Source organism: Camponotus vicinus, unplaced genomic scaffold (genome assembly GCF_025532165.1).
Source record: "Camponotus vicinus isolate PSW18456_S1 unplaced genomic scaffold, iyCamVici1.0 SCAF_7, whole genome shotgun sequence".
Classification (NCBI taxonomy): Eukaryota; Metazoa; Arthropoda; class Insecta; order Hymenoptera; family Formicidae; genus Camponotus; species Camponotus vicinus.
The window spans coordinates 7,172,282-7,192,514 of NW_028141979.1; the positions used below are offsets into that span (position 1 = coordinate 7,172,282).

Genomic DNA, 20,233 nt, shown 5'->3' on the forward strand with positions numbered 1-20,233 from the left:
ATTATTAGTTATATTTAGTTATTTTTAGCATATCTCTAACTCCAGATAAAGTTTCTTATTCAGATAGATCTTATTCACAAGAAGTGAAACCGACATGTGGAAGTTAATGTTTTTTCGCTATGAAACGGCGTAAATATATTTTCATTGACAGAGTTGTTTTTTTTTGCACTCGAACGTCTGAAAAAATTCTAGATAATATCAAAGTGTCGGAAAAGAATTATATCATCAACTGTTAATATTTTTAATATATATTAATATATTATATATATATATATATATATATATATATATATATATATATATATATATATATAATATATTTTTAACATGTATTAACATCGGTAGTAACAATAATAATAACATAAGGCAATATATCAATAATATATATAATATAATATTTTAGATTCTAAAATTTTTAAATTCTCTCTTTAAATTATTTTCCATATGATTTGACACATGTTGTTTCATATGGTTTGACATTTATCTCTTTTTAATCATGCCATTTCTAATGAATTAAATTGAAATTTTGACACATATGTTCCGATCATATGTTTAATTCATGTCAATCCTGGCATTGATGCGCATGCGCAATGAACCAGCTGTGTTCCGATCTGTCAGTCAGCATCTGCGCCTCTATGCGTGAGCGTTTAATACAAGGTTAATGTTATCGTTATCACGATATATATTTCGAAATCAAAATTGAATTTAATTTACAACGATCGAAAATAGAAATAGAAGAATATCGTAAAAAAAAGAATTTAAAAAAATTTTGAAAAGTATTGGAATAAATTATATGGTCTGCATTTAACCTTTGTTGCCGGGAGAATTTTGCGAATAATAATTGTATATTTATCATACAGTGACTATGGCATTCGTATTGAAAAAGGCCGGTGACGTGTTTCTGCGTTTGAGCAGCAGTCCGCGAACCATTCGAGGCTCTATAAAAATATCACGGGTGGGTAAACAACATACGCGATTGCTATTGCGTTTTTATCAGATATCACATAACCTACTTACTCTATTTAGCCGGATAATTATTTGGACTCTATTTTCATCTATTTTTTGCTATGTATATATTTCACACAATTATTGAATTATTTATGGATTTTAATTATTATTCGCTTAGCTGTAATTTCTTTAATTTGTTAAACAAATTTTTATATTTTTTTCCCCTCCCCCCCATCTTTATATCTCTTATTTTTTTATTGTTTTTATCTATTTAATATATATCTTTATATCTTTTATATCTTTATATATTTCATGTTTTATGTTGGCGAGTATAAAATCAATTCATTCTTTATTTGTTACATAAAAGTTAATATTAGGATACTTTTATGATATCAAACTCTGAAATTTTATTTAACAGGTATGCACTGCTCATTTTTCCATCAAAGCAGATATTCCACAAGTGGAAGAGGAAGCTGAAAAGTTGAAAACACCAGTAGGAGATGGTAAAGTGTTCAAGAGCATAGAGGAAGCTGTGTCCGATGTACATAATGGAGCTAAACTTTTGGTCGGTGGATTTGGCCTCTGTGGCATCCCAGAGAATCTAATAGCGGGCATACTAAACAAAGGCTCTAAAGATTTAACTGTAGTTTCGAATAATGCTGGAGTAGAAGACTTCGGATTAGGTATATTGCTGAAGGAGCACAGAATCAAGAAGATGATCGCCTCATATGTGGGTGAGAACCCCGAATTCGAAAGGCAATATCTCAATGGTCAATTGGAAGTCGAATTAACGCCGCAGGTAATGAGGTTTCGAGAATGAAAGAGTATTTGTGACAAATCTCCTGCAATTTTTTACAAATTTAGTCATTTCAGGGCACTTTGGCAGAACGTGTGAGAGCAGGTGGTGCTGGTATTCCGGCTTTTTATACTCCTACAGCTTTCGGGACTATCGTGCAGGAGGGCAACGTCATCCTGAAGTACGACAAGGATGGTAACGCTGAGATCTCGGGCGAGCCGAGGAATGTGAACCAATTCAATGGACGAAATTATGTGCTAGAGACTGCTATTACTGGCGACTTTGCGCTCGTGAAAGCGTGGAAGGCTGACACTGCAGGAAATCTGGTCTTTCGAAAATCCGCCAGGAACTTCAATCCTGTGATGTGCAAGGCAGCCAAGGTATCGATAGTCGAAGTGGAGGAGATCGTGGGGATCGGTCAATTGGATCCTGATCAGATCCATTTGCCCGGTATTTTTGTGGATAGGATCGTAAAAGGACCCTCTTACGAGAAACGAATCGAGGTTGGTGTTTATTTATCTTGATTGATATTCGTATCGATATCATTATGCATATTTAATTGTGTAAGTTTCTTATGAATGTTATTTTTCCTATCACACAGAAACGATCGACAAGACAAACTATGAAGCCCAAGAAAGTAACTCCAGCTAGTAAAGCGAGAGATAGGATAATCAGACGCGCTGCCCTCGAATTTAAAGATGGAATGTATGGTAAGTACCAGAAAATGAGAATAAAATTTACTTAAATTAGAAATATAGATATCTTAATTTTACATAACGTATATTCAAGTTCCTTTATCAGTTTAGCACTTGATAAAATGAAAACTTTTACAGCCAACTTGGGAATTGGTATACCAATGCTTGCGAGTAACTACATCCCAAAAGGTGTGAAAGTGACGTTACAGTCAGAGAACGGTATTCTTGGACTAGGTCCTGTTCCGGAGACCGAAGCCGATGTTGATGCTGATCTTATTAATGCTGGAAAGGAAACTGTAACAGTGCTATCTGGTGCTTCTTACTTTAGTAGTGACGAAAGCTTTGGCATGATCAGAGGGTATATACAACTATTTATATTATTTTAAAGCTGGCACTTTTTATCATCAAAAATTAGAATACATTATCAAATATCGAAAGATTATTTTAAAATTGAAACATTATTTTGTGTAAATCTTATATTGTTACATTGTTAATTAAAATTATTTACCAACAAATTTGCTATAATTTTCAAAAGAGAGATTTGATTAGAAAAAATTTGAACTTTGATATTTAATAAAAAAATTTCCTTGACAAAGCTTTCAAGATTTTAGGATAGGAATGGTAGGATATTTAAAAAATATTTAGTTACTAGAAAGTGTAACACATTTAGAGCATTATATGAATACTCTGTCCTCTTTGAGTGTTAAAGAGAATAAAGAGAATAGATTTAACTGTGTTATATTTTACAGAGGACACATTGATCTGACTATTCTTGGAGGCATGCAAGTGTCGGAGAACGGAGATTTGGCCAACTGGATGATACCAGGTATGGTGGTAAAGGGCATGGGTGGTGCCATGGATCTGGTATCCTCACCGACTACAAAAGTAGTGATAACTATGGAGCACAAAGCCCGAGACGGAAGCCCAAAAATTTTGAAGAATTGCACTTTACCTGTCACAGGTAACATTTTACAAATATTTTGACATTAGTCTTTCATAAATTCTCGTTTTCTAATTTTAACTATGTTATTTTAATCCTTTATTATTTAATGTTATTATATTTTAATTCATATTTAATATTTCTCTATTTTTTTTACTTGCTATATATTACATATGGAATAATCCTTTTTTTAACATTTTATAATATTTCTATAGGTCAACAATGTGTAGATTTAATTATCACAGATCTAGGAGTATTTGAAGTGATTCCAGGAGAAGGATTAAAGCTTATCGAAATTGCCGCTAATATCGATATTAGTGAGATTGTGAGTTCGACAGGTTGTGAATTTAGCGTTGCCGACGATCTTAAAGAAATGAGACAAGTTGAAGTTGATGAATCGTGAATTGCAAATATGTTTCATAAGTTACAAATAATAAAAAAGCGAAGTTTTTTATATCGCTTACAAACTATATACATATAAGTCCTAATGTAAAAAATTGAGCATTTTGATATATCTTTGTTATTATAAATAATTATTAATGTTATCAATTTAATAAAATATCAATTATTTTTGTAAAACATAAAAAAAAGGTAGATATAGTTATATATAATTTAGTAATGTTATTAACAATTTAATCCGGATATTACTATAAATAATACTGCTTGTACAATTAATTAGAAAACACATATATTTTGCCAATTAATCAAGGCACATATGATAAGTAGTTATATTTTCTTTGCAATAAATTTAATTTATTATCTAATATTTTGTGAAATTGAGATTTTCGAATAAGAATGTTTATTCGTATAACTAAAAGTAAAAGAATTGACTGTAACAAAAATTAAAAATAAAAATTAACGCCAAATTTTTTAATATAGATAAAGAAATACAAACTTCGCAAGATGTTAAAAATAATATCCGTTGAAAATAACATTTGGAGTGTATCAAGAAGCAGAACTGTCACTAGATCCATGCGTCAATCACTTGGCCATGTCCGGAGATCACGTTCAGGAACGGCACTTCAACAAAGAGACAACGTTGACGAGTTGTTACGAGAAAGTTTCGCAAAATAATAATTATTACAATATACATCAACGATAACGCGAGAATACTTGTGTTGTCGAGTAGCTGTCGCGATGCGGATTGCAACGCGTACTGACGCCACGAGCGTAAAAGTGACTCGCTCGAGCGAGGCTGGGACGCAGGAAACGCGTAGCCGCAGGTAACGATACCTGGCTGGCTGGGAGTTGGCTCTCCTCGAGGTGAATGTCTTCTCCGACGCGAACTCGCGCGGTAGAAGGGAGACCGACCCAGGCCGAGAACATCGGCGTAAGCAGAGTGCCATGCGAGATTTTCCTAGAGACAATCGGAAGGTACGTTAACCGGATTCTTCTTCTGTGAAATATTCAGAAAATATACATCTCATGTTTTGTATAAATTATTTATTTAATAAAGATAATAACAAAAAAAGAATACAGCGATCGCTATAAAACTAGAAAAAGAAATTTTTAAGATATTTGTAAAAGATATCTAAAGTCATTTAAAAGATGTCTAAAAAGATTTTGTTAAAGATATCTTTGTAGAATTTCTAAAAGTTATCTGTAGACATCTAAAAAGACATCTTAAAAGATATCTTTCCTCCTTTTACCTGATTGGTCAATCAAACGCTTCAGAGCATCCAGAGCGCATCTTATATAGGTTGTGTTCCAAAATTCACTGCCAGTACTGAAAATCTATAGTGTACGTCACGTAAATTATAGATTTTCAGTACTGGCAGTGAATTTTGGAACGCAGCCATATATATATATATATACATATACATATATGTATAATGGCGGAGGTGCCAGGTCTTGGACGTGGACGTTGGACGGGATCGGACCGCCTTCTCACTGTTCGGCGAGCGTGCAACTGGAGGGGACCGCGTGTCGGAGTTTCCGGAATCTTGGTAAGACGACAATTTTATTGTGAGGCGTGTGTGATCTCACTCGTGTGGTCGTACTCGGATAGATCGCGATTAGAACCTTTAAGAATCATCGCCCTAATTAGTGTTGCGTTTTCGATTTTATTCGCGTAGTGCGTTCGATAGATTCTTTAATGTTCCGGGCGATTGATTCATCCGTGCTTGAAATATTACGCAGCAACTTCTCTAGGAACCGTCGCAATTGTGTAAATTTATTGTCTCGCGTATTTGTGAACAATTATATACTTGTATTTTTCTCGTTTTCTTTTATGTCCTTATGATAATTTGCGTTGGTGCTATTAATCCCGCGCTTCTACGCATATTATAATCGTATACGACTCGACGAAATTCCGCGATTTTTTTTTTTTTTTTTTTTTTGCGTATATTGGGTGAGAGCGATTATCAATAACATTGTCTTGATTCTCTTAGCATTCTTTAGCCTGTTACGAACATTGCGCGGGTTTGCAAATTACAGAATGTTGTCGCGTGGATCGAGAGCGAGATATTTACATTAATATATACATCTTGAATATTGAATATTTGTATTAGCATTTTTTGATACATTTGTGTTTTGATAGATTCTTTAATGTTTCGGGTGATCAATCCATCCGTGCTTGAAATATTACGCACAACTTCTCTAGGAAGCGTCGCAATATATAAATTCATATTGTCTCGCATATTCGTGAATTATTATAAACTTGTATTTTTCTCGTGTTCTTTTGTGTCCTTGTGATAATTCACGTTTAGTGCTATTGATCTCGCGTTTCTACGCATATAATCGTACACAACTCGACGAAATTTCGTGAATTTTTGCGTCTTTTTTTTGCGTATACTGAATGAGAGCGACAATAACATTGTTTTGATTTTCTTGGTATCCTTTAGCATGTTCCGAACATCGCACGGGCTTGCAAATTACAGAATGTTATCGCGTGAATCGAGAGCAAGATATTTACATTAATACATACGCCTTGAAGATTGAATATTTATATTAGCATTTATTAACAAGTAAGAAGTATATTTATATATAAAGTATATTTTTAAACTATTATTTCATAAATAATATCAATTAGTTTTATATATATATATATATATATATATATATATATATATATATATATAGATAAAAATATCAATTAAAAATTAGATCTTATAAGACCTCTGGGTTGAAAAATATCAGATAATAGAAACTTCACGTATTATAAGCATAAAAACAATTTTTCTAAATAAATGTGTTAATTATTGCTATTTATATTCAACTTGTCTTCTATGATTGGCATAAAAATTGCATATAAAAATTTGATACATTTGTTAATAAAAAATATGGAAAATAAGTACTAAAAGAGATACTAAATATAATATATACTCAAAAATTTTAAAAGTGCAATATTATCAATCACAGATATAATATATATATATTATTAAAATACTTTTCATCTTTTTTTATTTTTATACTTGTACTTAAATTTTAATAAAATAATTTTTATATGTAATTTTTATGCAAATCATAGAAGACAAGTTGAATATAAATAGCAATAATTAACACATTTATTTAGAAAAATTGTTTTTATGCTTATAATACGTGAAGTTTCTATTATCTGATATTTTTCAACCCAGAGGTCTTATAAGATCTAATTTTTAATTGATATTTTTATCTATATATATATATAACTAATTGATATTATTTATGAAATAATAGTTTAAAAATATACTTTATATATAAATATACTTCTTACTTGTTATACATTTTTAGATGACGCAGTGACGCCACAAAGATCAAGATCTCCATATAAGAAAATGGCAGTAACCCCGTCTCCTCCTCATATTCGACGCACGCCATCGCCTTCCTTTTCTTCAGGCAGAAGATCACTCATTAATGAACGTTGTAATAGGAAACGATCACGCAGATCACCCTCTTTATCGCCTTCACCGCCTCCATGTGCTTCCTCTAAACATAGAGCTTGCAGTCCGCCTTTCTCGCGTAAGTGACACAAACATAAATATTAAATTACAGAAGAGATTCTCTTCTATAAAATGGAATATAGTAGAATTTATATCTTTATAAGACTTGTAAACAAGCGAGCGATTTTTTTCTATAAGATCTACTATTAATAAATTTTCTGGAATACTTTTCAAATGCTATATATTTAAAAAAATGTTATTTCAAGTGATTTTGCTGTTTGCTATGAGAAAATGAATTATTTAAAATAAGAATTGATATTTTGCTTGATTTATTAAAATTTTATTGTAATTAAATATATCATATTCTTATAGAAAGCGAAAGAATATATACTCTAACATTATTATTTATTTTAATAAAATAACAAAATTTATTATATTTATTAAATAACATTCTTGCTTCAAATTAATAATTTACTTTTTTATGAAAACTACATTCTCACATTGAAAACATTTTTTTCTTTTTGGAAGAAAATAATTATTTTAAACGAGTAATATTAATACTTTATTCAAAGAAAGAAAGTAAAAGTAAAAACTGAAAATAAAATTCTAAACAACTATAACATAAATAAATGTTTACAAAACTTATTGTTATAATATTGCAATATAGCATCACATTATAATAAAAAAAATAAAAGTATTTACGAAATATAAAACATATATATGTATATGTATATACGTATATACATGTATATGTATATAATTATATTTTTTCACTGAAGATGCGATATTAGAAAAGTTATCATTCATTATCAGATGAATTTTGAATATTAAAATTTATGTTTTTATCACTTTCCTTATCAAAAAGATCGTCAGTATCGTCAGTATTCTTTTCAGTAGATGTTTCACTTTGATCGTTGCTTTCATTTACAACAGAAGAGACTTCTTCGAATGCACCTTCATCATTAATAAGATTTTGATTATTTTCATTATTTTGATGCTTTGATTCCCATCTGTAAAAAAATTATTAAACTAAGTAAAAATAAATATAGAAAGGAAAATAATTTATTGCGCGTGCATATCGATAAATATGTAGAACGGCGGACATATAGTAATATAATAATATAAAATTTACGTTTTAGCTCGGCCAATTGACTGGCGGAGAAATTCCTTAATGTTTCCAATAATATTTTCTTCAGTTGCATCAGCTGCAGGTATTATTCCGTTATGTCTAGTATTTCTAGTTGCATTTAATAAAGAAACAAACAAAAAAATCTATGCTTTGGAAACTTGGTATATGTAAAGAAATATACAAAATTTTTAAAATAATGTATCTTGATAAAATAAGAATTTAAAAAAGTGAATTAGAGCTAAAAAATAAATGATATTATAGTAAAAGAATATTTATTTTATTGATTATTAATTTAAGACTCGATTAAAGTTTGGCAATGTAAATAAAAAAAATATTTGTTTTATGAAAAATAATATTGTAGATAATTTTTTGTATATTTACTCTAAAATTCATATTAACATACTGCCTCACAATAATTCATTTCATTTATATAATGTTACATATTTTTCTAACAACTTGCTAAAGGAATAAAACGAATAATGTACTCAGACATATTCATTATACTATAACTACATCTGTTTTTTATATTTTAATAAAATAAAAATAATAAATTTTATTTCGTTTCTCTATAGTAGTATACTTTAATAACTAGCTTTTGTATAAAATTTTGTATACAAAATTCTGTTATTACTTATAAACGCAACAATATCTATTAGCTTATTTTAAAAAACTTACGAATCACAACATTTATTAATCCTTTAAGAAGACAAAATTGCATCTTGCCTTTCCCTCCGTGCCAACTGTATTTGCTTGCAAGAGTGCAAGAAATAATTTTCTTCAAAATTGCCATCGAAATGTTTCTACTATTTTTTCCACCTATTTTAGACAAGAGCAAGATCTGGAAACAAGTATTAAAAGAGAACAAAACCAGTATTAATTAAATGTGAAGAGAGAAGAATATATTTAAAGTTTTTAAACTTACCATTTTGTTCCTATAATTTTTGTTAGTTTTCAATTTATTGTCAAATTGTATTAAAGATTCGACATTATCAAAAAATGGAAGATCGTGAAAACAAAACTGATCTTGCTGTTCTTTCATTAAATAGAATTGTTGAATTTTTTTCCGCTGTGCTGCATTTTCAAGCAGCTCTGATATAACAAATTTTTTAAAATCTATAATACAGTTATAAAATTAGGTAAACATTAACGTATTATATTAAGAAAAATTAATAAAAATTGAGCTATTTTCTTACAGCACTTACATTCATCATTCTGTAAGATTTTCTGAAGTTGTAAACCTTGTCGTCCTGTTAAAATAAAAAATGTAAACTTTAACAATTAATCAATAAAAAATATAAACATGTGAATTTACCTTTCGTAAATGTAATATCTGTAGGAGAGATATGCTCATGTGACACTGCATCACTTTCAATAGACGTGTCAGAATCTACTAAAATTTGCCAAATATAATTTTTATATGTAATACATATTTTATATATATAAATAATAGTCATATTAAGGGGAGCAGGCAATTTTTAATTTTTGATTTAAATACTACTTACTGCCCATACGCACGTGTCCTGATTATTTTGTTCTACCTCCTTGTTCGTGGACGCGGACTGCGCCTCTTTTTTATTTTCTTCGTTTTCTTTTTTCAATTTCTGGCTAAACATAAAAATTAATTTAAAAATTAATAAAATTTTTAATATATCAAGAGAAATAGTAATAATATATTTATTAATACCTTGTATTAGTTTCTATATTTTTAAGAGTTCGTTCGTTCTTTTTTAAATTGCTTTTTTCTTTAGTTGTTCGTGGACGCGGACTGCGCCGCTTTTCTCCTAAAATTAATATACAAATTAATTGTAAATTTACAAACTACCCTCACAGCACCGAACATTGCAGTAAGATCATAGAAAGGTTACAATCTTACACATTACAATGATACAATTTTTATTTGTTTCCTTTTCTTTTTGTTTTTTTGAATCCTGGCCTTTTTCTTTTTTGGAATCTTTTTCTTCAGTTGTTTTATTTTCTTGTTTCGAATGGCTATCCTGGCTATCCTGGCTAAACATAAAAATTAATAAAACTTGTCAATTATAATAATAGTAATATATATATATATATATATATATATATATATATATATATATATATATATATATACACAGGGTTATTTAAAATAATGTCCTATTGTCCGTGAAATGACACATTCTTAAGTCAATTCTAAGACGATTTTTCCGTTGGCAAAATTTCGTCCAACGCTTAGTTTTTCAGCTGATCGCAGCGGGTGCCGTTATTTTGAATCACCCTGTATATATAATTACTATGAAGCTATATATATATATATCCGACCCGTCATAAGTTAATTACTTCTTTTAATAATACAAAAACTAAGCGTTGGACGAAATTTTGCCAACGGAAAAATCGTCTTAGAATTGACTCAAGAATGTGTCATTTCACGGACAATAGGACATTATTTTAAATAACCCTGTATATATATATATATATATTATTAAAAGAAGTAATTAACTTATGACGGGTCGGATACAAGAGGCAGGCAAGGGTATATATTATATATAATTTAAATGACTTACCGTCGTTATGCCGTACCGTACTCATTTTTGATCCTTTTTCTTCTTTTTCAGTTATCACTTTTAAAGTATAATGTTTCGGCCAACTGTTTCGAATTTACTGCCACTGAAAATCTACTGCTGTTCTTTTTAGTAGTGCAATGCTGTTCAGTGCAACAGTTCACTGCACTGCCTGCCCTAGGTCTTGAGGTAGTGAGGAGGCGGAGAGGAACCGGCGGATGATGCCCCCCCCGGCGGGGACGCGAGGAGAGGCGGCTGCAGCCAGGAGGACCCGGCGAGGGAGGAGGAGGCTTCCTGGGCCTCTGGCCCCCCCGCGGGATGTGACCTGAGTGGGGGGAGGAGCCTCTTTTGAGGCTATTCTCCCCCCCTCACTGCAAAGAACGAGAAGGTAAGCGGGGCGTACATGGGGGAGGTTTCTGGGGTTGCGGGAGGTCCTGTGACCTATTCGTGCGGCCCCCCCCTCCTCCCCCCGCCCCGCCCAGCAGTGGAAGAGGCCCCGTGTCTGGGGGCTACGGCGAGGGGTATCCGGGGGAGCGGGGGATCTCCTACCGGGACAGACCCCAGGAGGCGGAGCCGGGAGGTGGACGGGTGTCCTCTCTCCCGGCTACAACGAGGGAACGCGGTGGGGGGGTCGCGGAAGAGTGCCGGTGGCGTACCCGTGGCCCCCCCGTGTCACCGCCGTGGAGGACACCCGCAGGGGTTTTAGCCGGTAAGAGTCCGGCATAATCCCCTCTCCCTCCCCGAGGAGAGTTGGCATATAGATTTTCAGCACTGGCAGTAAATTCGAAACAGTTGGATTATACCTTTAGAAGGGCTAACGAAAAAGAAGAGGAAAGATGAGTACGGTACAGCGGAGTAACGAATTTAAATTATTATATATATATATATATATATATATATATATATATATATATATATATATATATATATACCCTTGCCTGCCTCTTGTATCCATGAGGATTTCCCCTGCGTACAAAAAAAAAAGGTCTTGAGGTAGTGCAGCGGTGCAGTTCAATATGGCGATTTATTTAAACACAAAGAGTAGTTTAAGGTAATAATTAATAACACATTAATTGCGAAAAAGAAGACATAATAGTCATGTAAATCACATTAATATAAAGAATATGGATAAAAACAATTATTAATTAATAGAAAAATTTTTAAAATTAAAAAAGAAATTTGAAATAAATTTTTAATTATAATTAATAAACTTAAAGTTAATTTTTCTACAAATTTCTAATAAAATAAATTTTATTACAAATAAGTCTCTTCATCGGATAATTCTGTTATTTATAGGACATTTATGTTTCTCATATTTTGATGTGCCATGTTAGTACTGCACTAAACCGTTCTTTTTATTCCTCATTGTGCTTGTGCACTGGCAGAATTTTTTGTGAACTCGCTGGTTCTAGTGCAGTCCCAGTGCAGCACTAGTTCAGCTAAAAAAAACAAACCTATTGTGCTTGTGCACTGGCAGAATTTTCTGTGAACTCGCTAGTTCTAATGCAGTTCCAGTGCAGCACGGATAAGCGGCGCGGAACAGCTGACACGAACGCGCGCATCGACGTCGCTTCCAAGGTTACGTTCCAAAACGTAAGTAACCGAGGAAAATTTTACTCGATGGCCGATTTGAACCAATCGGAAAGGCTTAAAAGAGTTTCGGAACGGCCATCGAGTAAAATTTTCCTCGGAGAGGACGTTTTGGAACGTAACCCAAGTATCGTTCGCTCGAACTATGCGAGTCGAGGAGAACGGGCCGTGGAATTTGCAAGTCATTCGAGTTATCTACGGTCACGATTGCTGTTTCACGGTCGGTCCTAGACGACGAAAAGACGCGAAATTCTCTCCTCGCCGCACCTTCCTACCGTCGATCGTTGTTTGCGAAATTTTTCATGCAATTAAACATTTTACGATGTATCGGTATATATCGGTACAGATTCTCTCTATCGCACAAATTCTATAATAATACAGAAAATCTCCTAAAGGTGAGAAATTTACATTTTAAACATTGTATGTGTCTATCTTTCATTCTGGCGTCTCTCTCTCTACTTGACATTCATAAATTTGACACCATATGTCTCCATCAATACATGGCATACACACCATGATTTTTGATAGTATAATTGATATATTATTTTAAATTTTCACCGATATCAGATTTATATTAGATTTTCAGGAAAAAGTGTTTTCTTTTATTTTACTTTAAATCTTGTGGAAATGCAAGGAAGTACATAAGAAGTGTAATTTAAAAAATGAACCTGTGCCGAGATACAGATCTAAAAATTTAAAAAAAAAAGAGATTTGTTACATAAAAGATTCTTCTATTAGAATGTAAATTTAAATGTAAACTTTCTTTTTCTATTGGATTAATTAAAATATTAAAATTTTTTATTCTCTCTCTATAAAATACATTCTTCGAACGGAAAAGAATTCTTTCAAGAGAAATTTGAACGCGTTTCTATCGCACATTCGCTTTAGGTTTGCAATTACACGAGAATCCATTCTACGAAATCGATCGGGAATTCAATGTCACAGCACAGGAAAGAATCGATTTCTCACATGAATCAAAAAATCCAAAAAATATGTATGTAAATCCAAGTGCCTTCAATCAATTATAATTCAAAATTAATTAATAAACTCCAAGTATATCTCTCCCACGATCTCGGAGGCATTTGCGTCGTTCCTCGTGACTTCTTCCGTCAACTCTTCCATTTATTTATTACCGAGTCATCGTCAGGGCCATACGACGGATTGTTAAACCACGCAGACTTGGCCGGCCGCTATCGGAATCGGAGGCGCGAACGAAGGTACACCGGCGGTATCTACAGTGCAAATCGTGACGAAGCGATCTCGATGGTCGGTGACAGCTGACAGCATCGAGACAGAGAGAGAGAGAGAGAGAGAGAGACGACAGACGGGAGTCCCACCCGCGCTCGGACTCGATCTCGCTGCACTCCCGGTCGTGATCGACGGTGGTGAGACACGTGCCTATGTAAATCATCGAGCACAACACACACTTCTGGGCTGGGACTCACGACGCGGGCGTGACGCCGCATCTATCGGCAGGGCAGGATCAGCCGGATGGTGGAGGATGCCTGCGTCATCGGGCATCATCGGCGAGATCGATCGCAAAACATGATCGCGCCGTCTTGTCGTCGTTTCCTCGTCCCGCTCTCGCGCCAGTCTACGCTTTCTCGACGCTGCTAGATCTCTCGTGGTCCTGGCGAGCTGGGTAAGTGTCATGCGTACGCGCGCGCCAGAGAGAGAGAGAGAGAGAGAGTCTTTCTGAATTGACGAGAATGACGATGAATGATGATTGCGCACCAGATCAGTTTCGAAATGTGATTTACGCTTTTTAGTTATCTCCTAGTGTGTCATTGCTCCGCTTTATGAGGATGATTATGACATTACGAAAGAAAGAGAGAGAGAGAGAGAGAGAAATTATACAGTCATTGTTTGGCACTCGGTAATGACACGAGATATGTAAATGTATAAACGTACGTTTCCCGTGTCACTTTGCAGCTCACTTTAATGGATGGAGAGAAAGATTGTCAGCAGAAAAAAGGGGCTCGGGGCAGTTTCCCGTCTCAGAGCAATGCATTGAATACGCCTCTTGTACCAGGGGAAGAAACGGATTGGGAGGGTATGCTCAATACGGAGAAGCAGAAGGGTGATCTCGGTGACATGACATTTTGTATGGCAAACTACCTGAAAGAAGCTATGAAGATGATGTTCATGATGCGCAGCCATCGTATGCTGACTGATGTGATACTTGAAGTTGGTACCGAACTATTCCACGCGCATAAAGTTATTTTAGCAGCAGCTAGTCCCTACTTTAAGGCAAGTTCCACTAGTGTAATAAAGAATTATTGCATTAAATTATTGATTAAATTATTGATTATCTCATTTATAAGAGATCATCTCGTTTTACAAGAGAAATTATTTTGCTAAAATTATATGAAAATGTTAAATTAATAATTAATGTATCATCAATTTCAGGCAATGTTTACTGGAGGACTAAAGGAAAATGCGAGATGACAAGAGTGAAACTCCAAGGTGTCTGTCCGACTGCGATGGCTCGTTTAATGTACTTTATGTACACTGGTCAAATAAGAGTCACTGAGATTACAGTGTGTTCACTGCTATCAGCAGCTACCATGTTCCAAGTATGTAAATGGACAATTGCAGAAAGAGATGCATGTTATCGATTAATCTGACAGACTAACTACCTGATAGTAGATAGCAGGAAATAGTCTGTCGATATCAAATCTCTGTTTTAATATTTAAATACTGTTACGATACAGGTCACTAATGTGATAGACGCGTGCTGTGTTTTCCTGGAGAGGCAACTGGACCCCACCAATGCGATTGGAATCGCCAACTTATATTAGTGAGATTGTGAGTTCGACAGGTTGTGAATTTAGCGTTGCTGACGCTCTTAAAGAAATGAGACAAGTTGAAGTTGATGAATCGTGAATTGCAAATATGTTTCATAAGTTATAAATAATAAAAGCTTTTAATATTTTTTATTACATTTTTTCTCGATCGTACGAGATAGTTTTAATTTTTACCTTATTTACAATTTTATATACATTGAAAATTGAAATTAGCGGATCATTCAGCTTAAAATATGAGTAAATATTCGATTATCAATGCAATACAATGATGAATATTATTCTCTAAATTTAGCCTTCACTCTAGCAGGTAGCGGCAACAGATACAAGACACTGTTCAATATAATGAGACCGACAGCGAATGCTAAGGAGATCAGCAGATTCAGGTCTACGTTCAACACTTCAGATATATTCTCGCCCTCCCTAGTGAAGCGTTCTATCAGATAAGTTTTGCCATCGGGATACCTGCAGAATTCGGCAGAACCTGGACAGGCCAAGCTCTCATTATAAGGCAGATTGGATAAGATAGGCGTATCGACGACCAACTGGTTCAGTGCCAGAGAGGCATATCTGGTCGGTAGCGCCGTCGACACCATCGTCAGCCAGTAGGGTAGATTTTTCAGACTGCGAATCGCGCCGGACGCGATCACCAGGGACAACAGGCTCATGTATAAGACCGTAATCGCACCGGTTATGGGACGACCGATTACCATAAGCACGGCTACCGTCACTTGCTCGGCCGCCACATAGCTGGACCACAGAATTCCGGAAGCGTATGCCCACGAGGACAGGTCCAGCTCGAGAATCGGAACCAGAATTCCGATCGTTATCAAAGTCGATATGAAGCTCAGCGGAAGACTCAGCAGGGTGTATGCCGTCAGAAACATCGCACCACCGTAGAGACCCTCTCGCTTTTCTTGATAATATCTCGCGCGAAAACCTGGAACTACGTAAATCAATTCTTAATATTAAATTGAAAGTAGAGTTTGAAGGAAAATCCGCTTTAAGATACATCTCGATTATCAACAAATATTTTATTTTTTCAGCTCAATTGCTTCGCATAACAATTAATTAATAGAAATAGAAGAGAAAAAAAATGAAAAAAAGCGTATCCTTGAAATCAAGGCAGTTAGGAATTTATAAATGAATTAAATAGGTAGAAATATAATAAATTAGCAGAGAGGTTTGGCAAATACATTGCTGTTTACTTTTGAATCAATCTATCTTTCGACTTACACAAAAGCGATGTCACGGCTATCCCGGCCGCGTAAAATAACGTCAAGACGTTGAAGATCAAACCGCCGGTCTGTAAAAATATCCTTGATTGTACGGGACTTGAATGCGAATACAGTATACTCATTAAGGCCACCAGGAACGGCAGCAACAGCAGGCGAGCGGCAAAATGTCCCAGGCCAGTCTTATTCAAGGAGAACGTAGCTGCCATACTTCGTCTAATTGTAAATATAACAAGATGATGCGGATCATCAATCTCTCTATAAGATTCCGAAATTACCTTCACAATTTTGCTGATTCGATAGATTTCAAAACATGTAATCATATTTTAAAAATATGTTGCGAGAAGATAATATCAAATATATGTTAAAAAATTGCAAACAATGATTTTCGCAAAAATCTTTTTTCGAGGAAATTAAAGAGTCCTTGGAAATGTGACTCTTATAGTTTCATTTAATTAATATAAAATTGTGTATTTTTACCAAAACTGTTACTATTCGAGAAACTCACAAGTACAGTGCTAAAAGAGTCGAGAAGCATCCAGGCTTAATTCCGCGACCTAGACCTTTATGCATAATGCCGAGGGCTACGTCTTTCATGCTGTGCGATATCTGCGGCGCTTCCTTCATGTAAAGCACTCCGTCCACCTTGAATTTCTCGACCAAGACCGAGATTTGTTGATTCGACTCTAAGAAGCGATCTCTGGAGCGGCGATCAACGGTCGACAAGCAAACTGGAAAAGCGTGATATGATTCTCCAACAGATCAAATCAATTAAATTGTTTTTCATATCGTCAGATTAATAAATGAATCATTTTTTAAAACGTTGTAAGTTCAAGTTTGTGTCGGGAAAGTTATAAAAAAATACATTATCTCTGAAATAATAAATATTAAACGGAACTAGATTGCCTTTCTGTCCGATACTTACGGTAATACATCAAGGGATTCTCCAGTTCTGGACAAGGGAAGCCGATGTAGGTGAAGTAATCCAGCATGCTCCTGGTAGGCCCTGAATAGACGACCGCGCCCAAACACAACAGTGTCACTCGACTAACAAAAGGCAGCACGTCGGATCTAGGTGTCTCCATGGTGAGGACAACGATGGAGCCGCGTCTGGTGGCATAGGACCACAGCATCGAGACGATGAGATAGGTGTTGAGTGGATCTGTGTCCCAGGTCGGCTCGTCCAGCAGTAACAGAGTCGGATCCTTAGCCAGTTGCACCCCCAGCATCAGTCGTCGATACTCTGGCCTGGTGAGATCGTTCACCGACCTGTTGGCGACCTGCGACAGCGCCAGATCGGCGAGAGTCTGTCGCACCCGGGCCTCGCGATTGCTTAGATTGCCCAGCCACGTGGCGTACGTCAGGGTCTGACGTACCGTTAGACTCGGTAGTAGATGACACCTGTGAGCTACATAGCCGCCGTGACGTCGAAACAACTCTGGTGTCAATAGGTTGCTATTTAAACTGATCCTCCCTCTCGTCTCACCCTCTGCCCTTCCAGCTGAAAGAGTCCAGTAAGTTTAAGATTTGTCACTTTGATCGACGCTAATTTTCTAAATGTGGAATCGTTACAAATATTAACAATCCTATCTTTATATTTCCTCCATATTTTCCTTCAATAAAATTTAAATGATAAAATTTTTAATTATTTAATATTTTATTTAATATTAAATAAAACAATTATTATTTATGTATTTAATATTTATTTAATATTTTATTTAAATTTTTAATTATTTAATTCGCAAAATATAAGAAGAAGAATTAATTATAGTATAATGTAAACTGAATTAAATGATCATGAAGAAGTTATTACAATTGATATGGTATCTCTTTTAAATTCTCTTTAGCAAAATGAGTAACGGAAATTACTATATTAAAGCACAATAATACTGAAGGAAAAAAATAATTGGATATAATAATTTTTACCGATAACATCGAGGAGAGCTCGCTTGCCGGAACCTTTCGATCCTAGAATGGCTAAGACTTCTCCGCCGTGAACACGAGCTGATACATCTCTAAGTACCGCGGTAGGTTCGGATTTATTAATGCAACTTCCTTCGATTACTACGGAGGTGGAATGAAACACGTTGGATATATCCAGAATGCAATCGGATGGAATCATCTTGAGGATCAATACTAAGTTTGGTTCCCACGATTACATTCCTCGAGATATCGCTTACAAAGCTGTGAAGGTAAAGATTATAACATTATTTATTCGTATATCATGAATATTATATAATTTCTCTATTGTAAGATTTAATTTTATACATTAATTCCATCAAAAGAGTAAATGTTATCAAATGCGAATTGATAGAGAAAAATTCGATTAAATAACTCGTGTAATTTAAAAAAAAAATTAATTTTGTAACACTACGTCATTTTAATTATTAGTCTTGCTAATACATTTTAAATTCAATCAAATTATGTGGAGGAAATTATAATAATTATATGTAAATATATATAATAAAATCTGTAATATGTTCTAAAATTTAATGTTTTGATATATCTTTGTTATTATAAATAATTATTAATGTTATCAATTTAATAAAATATCAATTATTTTTGTAAAACATAAAAAAAAGGTTAGATATAGTTACATATAATTTAGTAATGTTATTAACAATTTAATCCGGATATTACTATAAATAATACTGCTTGTACAATTAATTAGAAAACACATATATTTTGCCAATTAATCAAGGCACATATGATAAGTAGTTATATTTTCTTTGCAATAAATTTAATTTATTATCTAATATTTTGTGAAATTGAGATTTTCGAATAAGAATGTTTATTCGCATAACTAAAAGTAAAAGAATTGATTATAACAAAAATTAAAAATAAAAATTAACGCAAAATTTTTTAATATAGATAAAGAAATACAAACTTCGCAAGATGTTAAAAATAATATCCGTTGAAAATAACATTTGGAGTGTATCAAGAAGCAGAACTGTCACTAGATCCATGCGTCAATCACTTGACCATGTCCGGAGATCACGTTCAGGAACGGCACTTCAACAAAGAGACAACGTTGACGAGTCGTTACGAGGAAGTTTCGCAAAATAATAATTATTACAATATACATCAACGATAACGCGAGAATACTTGTGTTGTCGAGTAGCTGTCGCGATGCGGATTGCAACGCGTACTGACGCCACGAGCGTAAAAGTGACTCGCTTGAGCGAGGCTGGGACGCAGGAAACGCGTAGCCGCAGGTAACGATACCTGGCTGGCTGGGAGTTGGCTCTCCTCGAGGTGAATGTCTTCTCCGACGCGAACTCGCGCGGTAGGAGGGAGACCGACCCAGGCCGAGAACATCGGCGTAAGCAGAGTGCCATGCGAGATTTTCCTAGAGACAATCGGAAGGGACGTTAACCGGATTCTTATTCTGTGAAATATTCAGAAAATATACATATCTCATGTTTTGTATAAATTATTTATTTGAATATAAGTCAGCAATCTTATATATTAATGTTACAAATCAGGAAGTCGCATCATGAAGCATTATAAAATATAAATTACGAAGGTTAAAGTGTACTTTAGATAGTATATTTTTTTAGAAAATAGCATGTGTTAAAAGTGATGTACAATATTGTTTGAAAGTTTGACTTTAGTGACCAATCATTTTAAATACTTATGTAAAAAAAATGCACAATATATTAAAATCATCCACTTCTTCCATCTCACAACTGTATTCACTAA

The 20,233-nt window shown here is 34.2% G+C and overlaps 5 protein-coding genes and 1 long non-coding RNA gene across 17 annotated transcripts; 3 read left to right on the forward strand and 3 right to left on the reverse strand.

Moving 5' to 3' along the window:
• The first annotated feature begins 526 nt into the window (after nt 1-526).
• Nucleotides 527-4,143, forward strand: Scot (Succinyl-CoA:3-ketoacid CoA transferase). 3 transcript variants are annotated; one of them, XM_083104686.1, is made up of 8 exons: nt 527-657; nt 861-955; nt 1,367-1,747; nt 1,822-2,247; nt 2,346-2,454; nt 2,578-2,797; nt 3,189-3,400; nt 3,595-4,143. In XM_083104686.1, the coding sequence occupies exons 1-8, from the start codon at nt 591-593 to the stop codon at nt 3,780-3,782; spliced, it is 1,698 nt and encodes a 565-aa protein (XP_082960812.1). In that variant the 5' UTR covers nt 527-590; the 3' UTR covers nt 3,783-4,143. The 3 variants fall into 3 exon arrangements, with proteins under 3 accessions (XP_082960812.1, XP_082960813.1, XP_082960814.1); XM_083104687.1 differs by having other exon boundaries at nt 639-776; XM_083104688.1 differs by lacking the exon at nt 527-657 and adding an exon at nt 676-796.
• Nucleotides 4,051-6,347, reverse strand: LOC145974697 (uncharacterized). Of its 3 annotated transcripts, none has more exons than XR_014439769.1 (3): nt 5,029-6,347; nt 4,493-4,775; nt 4,051-4,399 (listed from the first exon to the last, which is right to left on the reverse strand). It is a non-coding gene; the product is annotated as an uncharacterized LOC145974697 (long non-coding RNA). The 3 variants fall into 3 exon arrangements; XR_014439770.1 differs by having other exon boundaries at nt 4,493-4,736; nt 5,029-6,345; XR_014439768.1 differs by lacking the exon at nt 5,029-6,347 and having other exon boundaries at nt 4,493-5,000.
• Nucleotides 4,240-10,434, forward strand: LOC145974694 (uncharacterized). 2 transcript variants are annotated; one of them, XM_083104698.1, is made up of 4 exons: nt 4,240-4,753; nt 5,228-5,325; nt 6,223-6,345; nt 7,091-7,127. In XM_083104698.1, exons 1-3 carry the CDS (start codon nt 4,647-4,649, stop codon nt 6,330-6,332), a joined length of 315 nt encoding a protein of 104 aa, XP_082960824.1. In that variant the 5' UTR covers nt 4,240-4,646; the 3' UTR covers nt 6,333-6,345; nt 7,091-7,127. The 2 variants fall into 2 exon arrangements, with proteins under 2 accessions (XP_082960824.1, XP_082960823.1); XM_083104697.1 differs by lacking the exon at nt 6,223-6,345 and having other exon boundaries at nt 5,141-5,325; nt 7,091-10,434.
• LOC145974693 (uncharacterized) lies at nt 7,792-11,291 on the reverse strand. Of its 3 annotated transcripts, none has more exons than XM_083104696.1 (10): nt 10,906-11,291; nt 10,242-10,375; nt 10,053-10,149; nt 9,871-9,973; nt 9,681-9,755; nt 9,571-9,615; nt 9,291-9,481; nt 9,044-9,206; nt 8,372-8,444; nt 7,792-8,249 (listed from the first exon to the last, which is right to left on the reverse strand). In XM_083104696.1, exons 4-10 carry the CDS (start codon nt 9,875-9,877, stop codon nt 8,039-8,041), a joined length of 765 nt encoding a protein of 254 aa, XP_082960822.1. In that variant the 5' UTR covers nt 9,878-9,973; nt 10,053-10,149; nt 10,242-10,375; nt 10,906-11,291; the 3' UTR covers nt 7,792-8,038. The 3 variants fall into 3 exon arrangements, with proteins under 3 accessions (XP_082960822.1, XP_082960821.1, XP_082960820.1); XM_083104695.1 differs by having other exon boundaries at nt 9,681-9,758; nt 10,242-10,371; nt 10,906-11,290; XM_083104694.1 differs by having other exon boundaries at nt 9,681-9,758; nt 10,906-11,290.
• Nucleotides 10,498-16,491, forward strand: LOC145974695 (kelch-like protein 28). 4 transcript variants are annotated; one of them, XM_083104702.1, is made up of 6 exons: nt 11,804-12,887; nt 13,630-14,134; nt 14,425-14,742; nt 14,902-15,068; nt 15,207-15,300; nt 15,604-16,491. In XM_083104702.1, exons 3-4 carry the CDS (start codon nt 14,434-14,436, stop codon nt 14,938-14,940), a joined length of 348 nt encoding a protein of 115 aa, XP_082960828.1. In that variant the 5' UTR covers nt 11,804-12,887; nt 13,630-14,134; nt 14,425-14,433; the 3' UTR covers nt 14,941-15,068; nt 15,207-15,300; nt 15,604-16,491. The 4 variants fall into 4 exon arrangements, with proteins under 4 accessions (XP_082960826.1, XP_082960828.1, XP_082960829.1 ...); XM_083104703.1 differs by having other exon boundaries at nt 13,640-14,134; XM_083104700.1 differs by lacking the exon at nt 13,630-14,134 and having other exon boundaries at nt 10,498-12,887.
• Nucleotides 15,400-19,880, reverse strand: LOC145974687 (ATP-binding cassette sub-family G member 5). 2 transcript variants are annotated; one of them, XM_083104685.1, is made up of 7 exons: nt 19,637-19,880; nt 19,419-19,543; nt 18,458-18,715; nt 17,457-18,032; nt 17,040-17,262; nt 16,533-16,747; nt 15,400-16,242 (listed from the first exon to the last, which is right to left on the reverse strand). In XM_083104685.1, the coding sequence occupies exons 3-7, from the start codon at nt 18,651-18,653 to the stop codon at nt 15,575-15,577; spliced, it is 1,878 nt and encodes a 625-aa protein (XP_082960811.1). In that variant the 5' UTR covers nt 18,654-18,715; nt 19,419-19,543; nt 19,637-19,880; the 3' UTR covers nt 15,400-15,574. The 2 variants fall into 2 exon arrangements, with proteins under 2 accessions (XP_082960811.1, XP_082960810.1); XM_083104684.1 differs by having other exon boundaries at nt 19,615-19,880.
• Between the last annotated feature and the right edge of the window lie 353 nt (nt 19,881-20,233).

Bases quoted from the DNA above. Each gene is read 5' to 3' on its own strand.
- LOC145974687 (XM_083104685.1), bottom strand. From the start codon at position 18,653: ATGATTCCATCCGATTGCATTCTGGATATATCCAACGTGTTTCATTCC. The intron at 17,263-17,456 runs GTAAGTATCGGA...ACGCTTTTCCAG, and splicing joins GAATCCCTTGATGTATTACC to TTTGCTTGTCGACCGTTGAT. The intron at 16,243-16,532 runs GTAAGTCGAAAG...TGATTTACGTAG, and splicing joins AGCCGTGACATCGCTTTTGT to TTCCAGGTTTTCGCGCGAGA.
- LOC145974693 (XM_083104695.1), bottom strand. The intron at 9,616-9,680 runs GTAAATTCACAT...TTATTTTAACAG, and splicing joins AGATATTACATTTACGAAAG to GACGACAAGGTTTACAACTT. The intron at 8,445-9,043 runs GTAAGTTTTTTA...TAATACCTGCAG, and splicing joins ATTAATAAATGTTGTGATTC to CTGATGCAACTGAAGAAAAT.
- LOC145974695 (XM_083104700.1), top strand. From the start codon at position 12,795: ATGCAATTAAACATTTTACGATGTATCGGTATATATCGGTACAGATTC. The intron at 12,888-14,424 runs GTGAGAAATTTA...GTCACTTTGCAG, and splicing joins ATACAGAAAATCTCCTAAAG to CTCACTTTAATGGATGGAGA. The intron at 14,743-14,901 runs GCAAGTTCCACT...CATCAATTTCAG, and splicing joins CAGCTAGTCCCTACTTTAAG to GCAATGTTTACTGGAGGACT.
- Scot (XM_083104686.1), top strand. From the start codon at position 591: ATGAACCAGCTGTGTTCCGATCTGTCAGTCAGCATCTGCGCCTCTATG. The intron at 658-860 runs GTTAATGTTATC...TTTATCATACAG, and splicing joins GCGTGAGCGTTTAATACAAG to TGACTATGGCATTCGTATTG. The intron at 2,248-2,345 runs GTTGGTGTTTAT...CCTATCACACAG, and splicing joins CTTACGAGAAACGAATCGAG to AAACGATCGACAAGACAAAC.
- LOC145974694 (XM_083104697.1), top strand. From the start codon at position 4,647: ATGTCTTCTCCGACGCGAACTCGCGCGGTAGAAGGGAGACCGACCCAG. The intron at 4,754-5,140 runs GTACGTTAACCG...CGTAAATTATAG, and splicing joins TTCCTAGAGACAATCGGAAG to ATTTTCAGTACTGGCAGTGA. The intron at 5,326-7,090 runs GTAAGACGACAA...ATACATTTTTAG, and splicing joins TCGGAGTTTCCGGAATCTTG to ATGACGCAGTGACGCCACAA.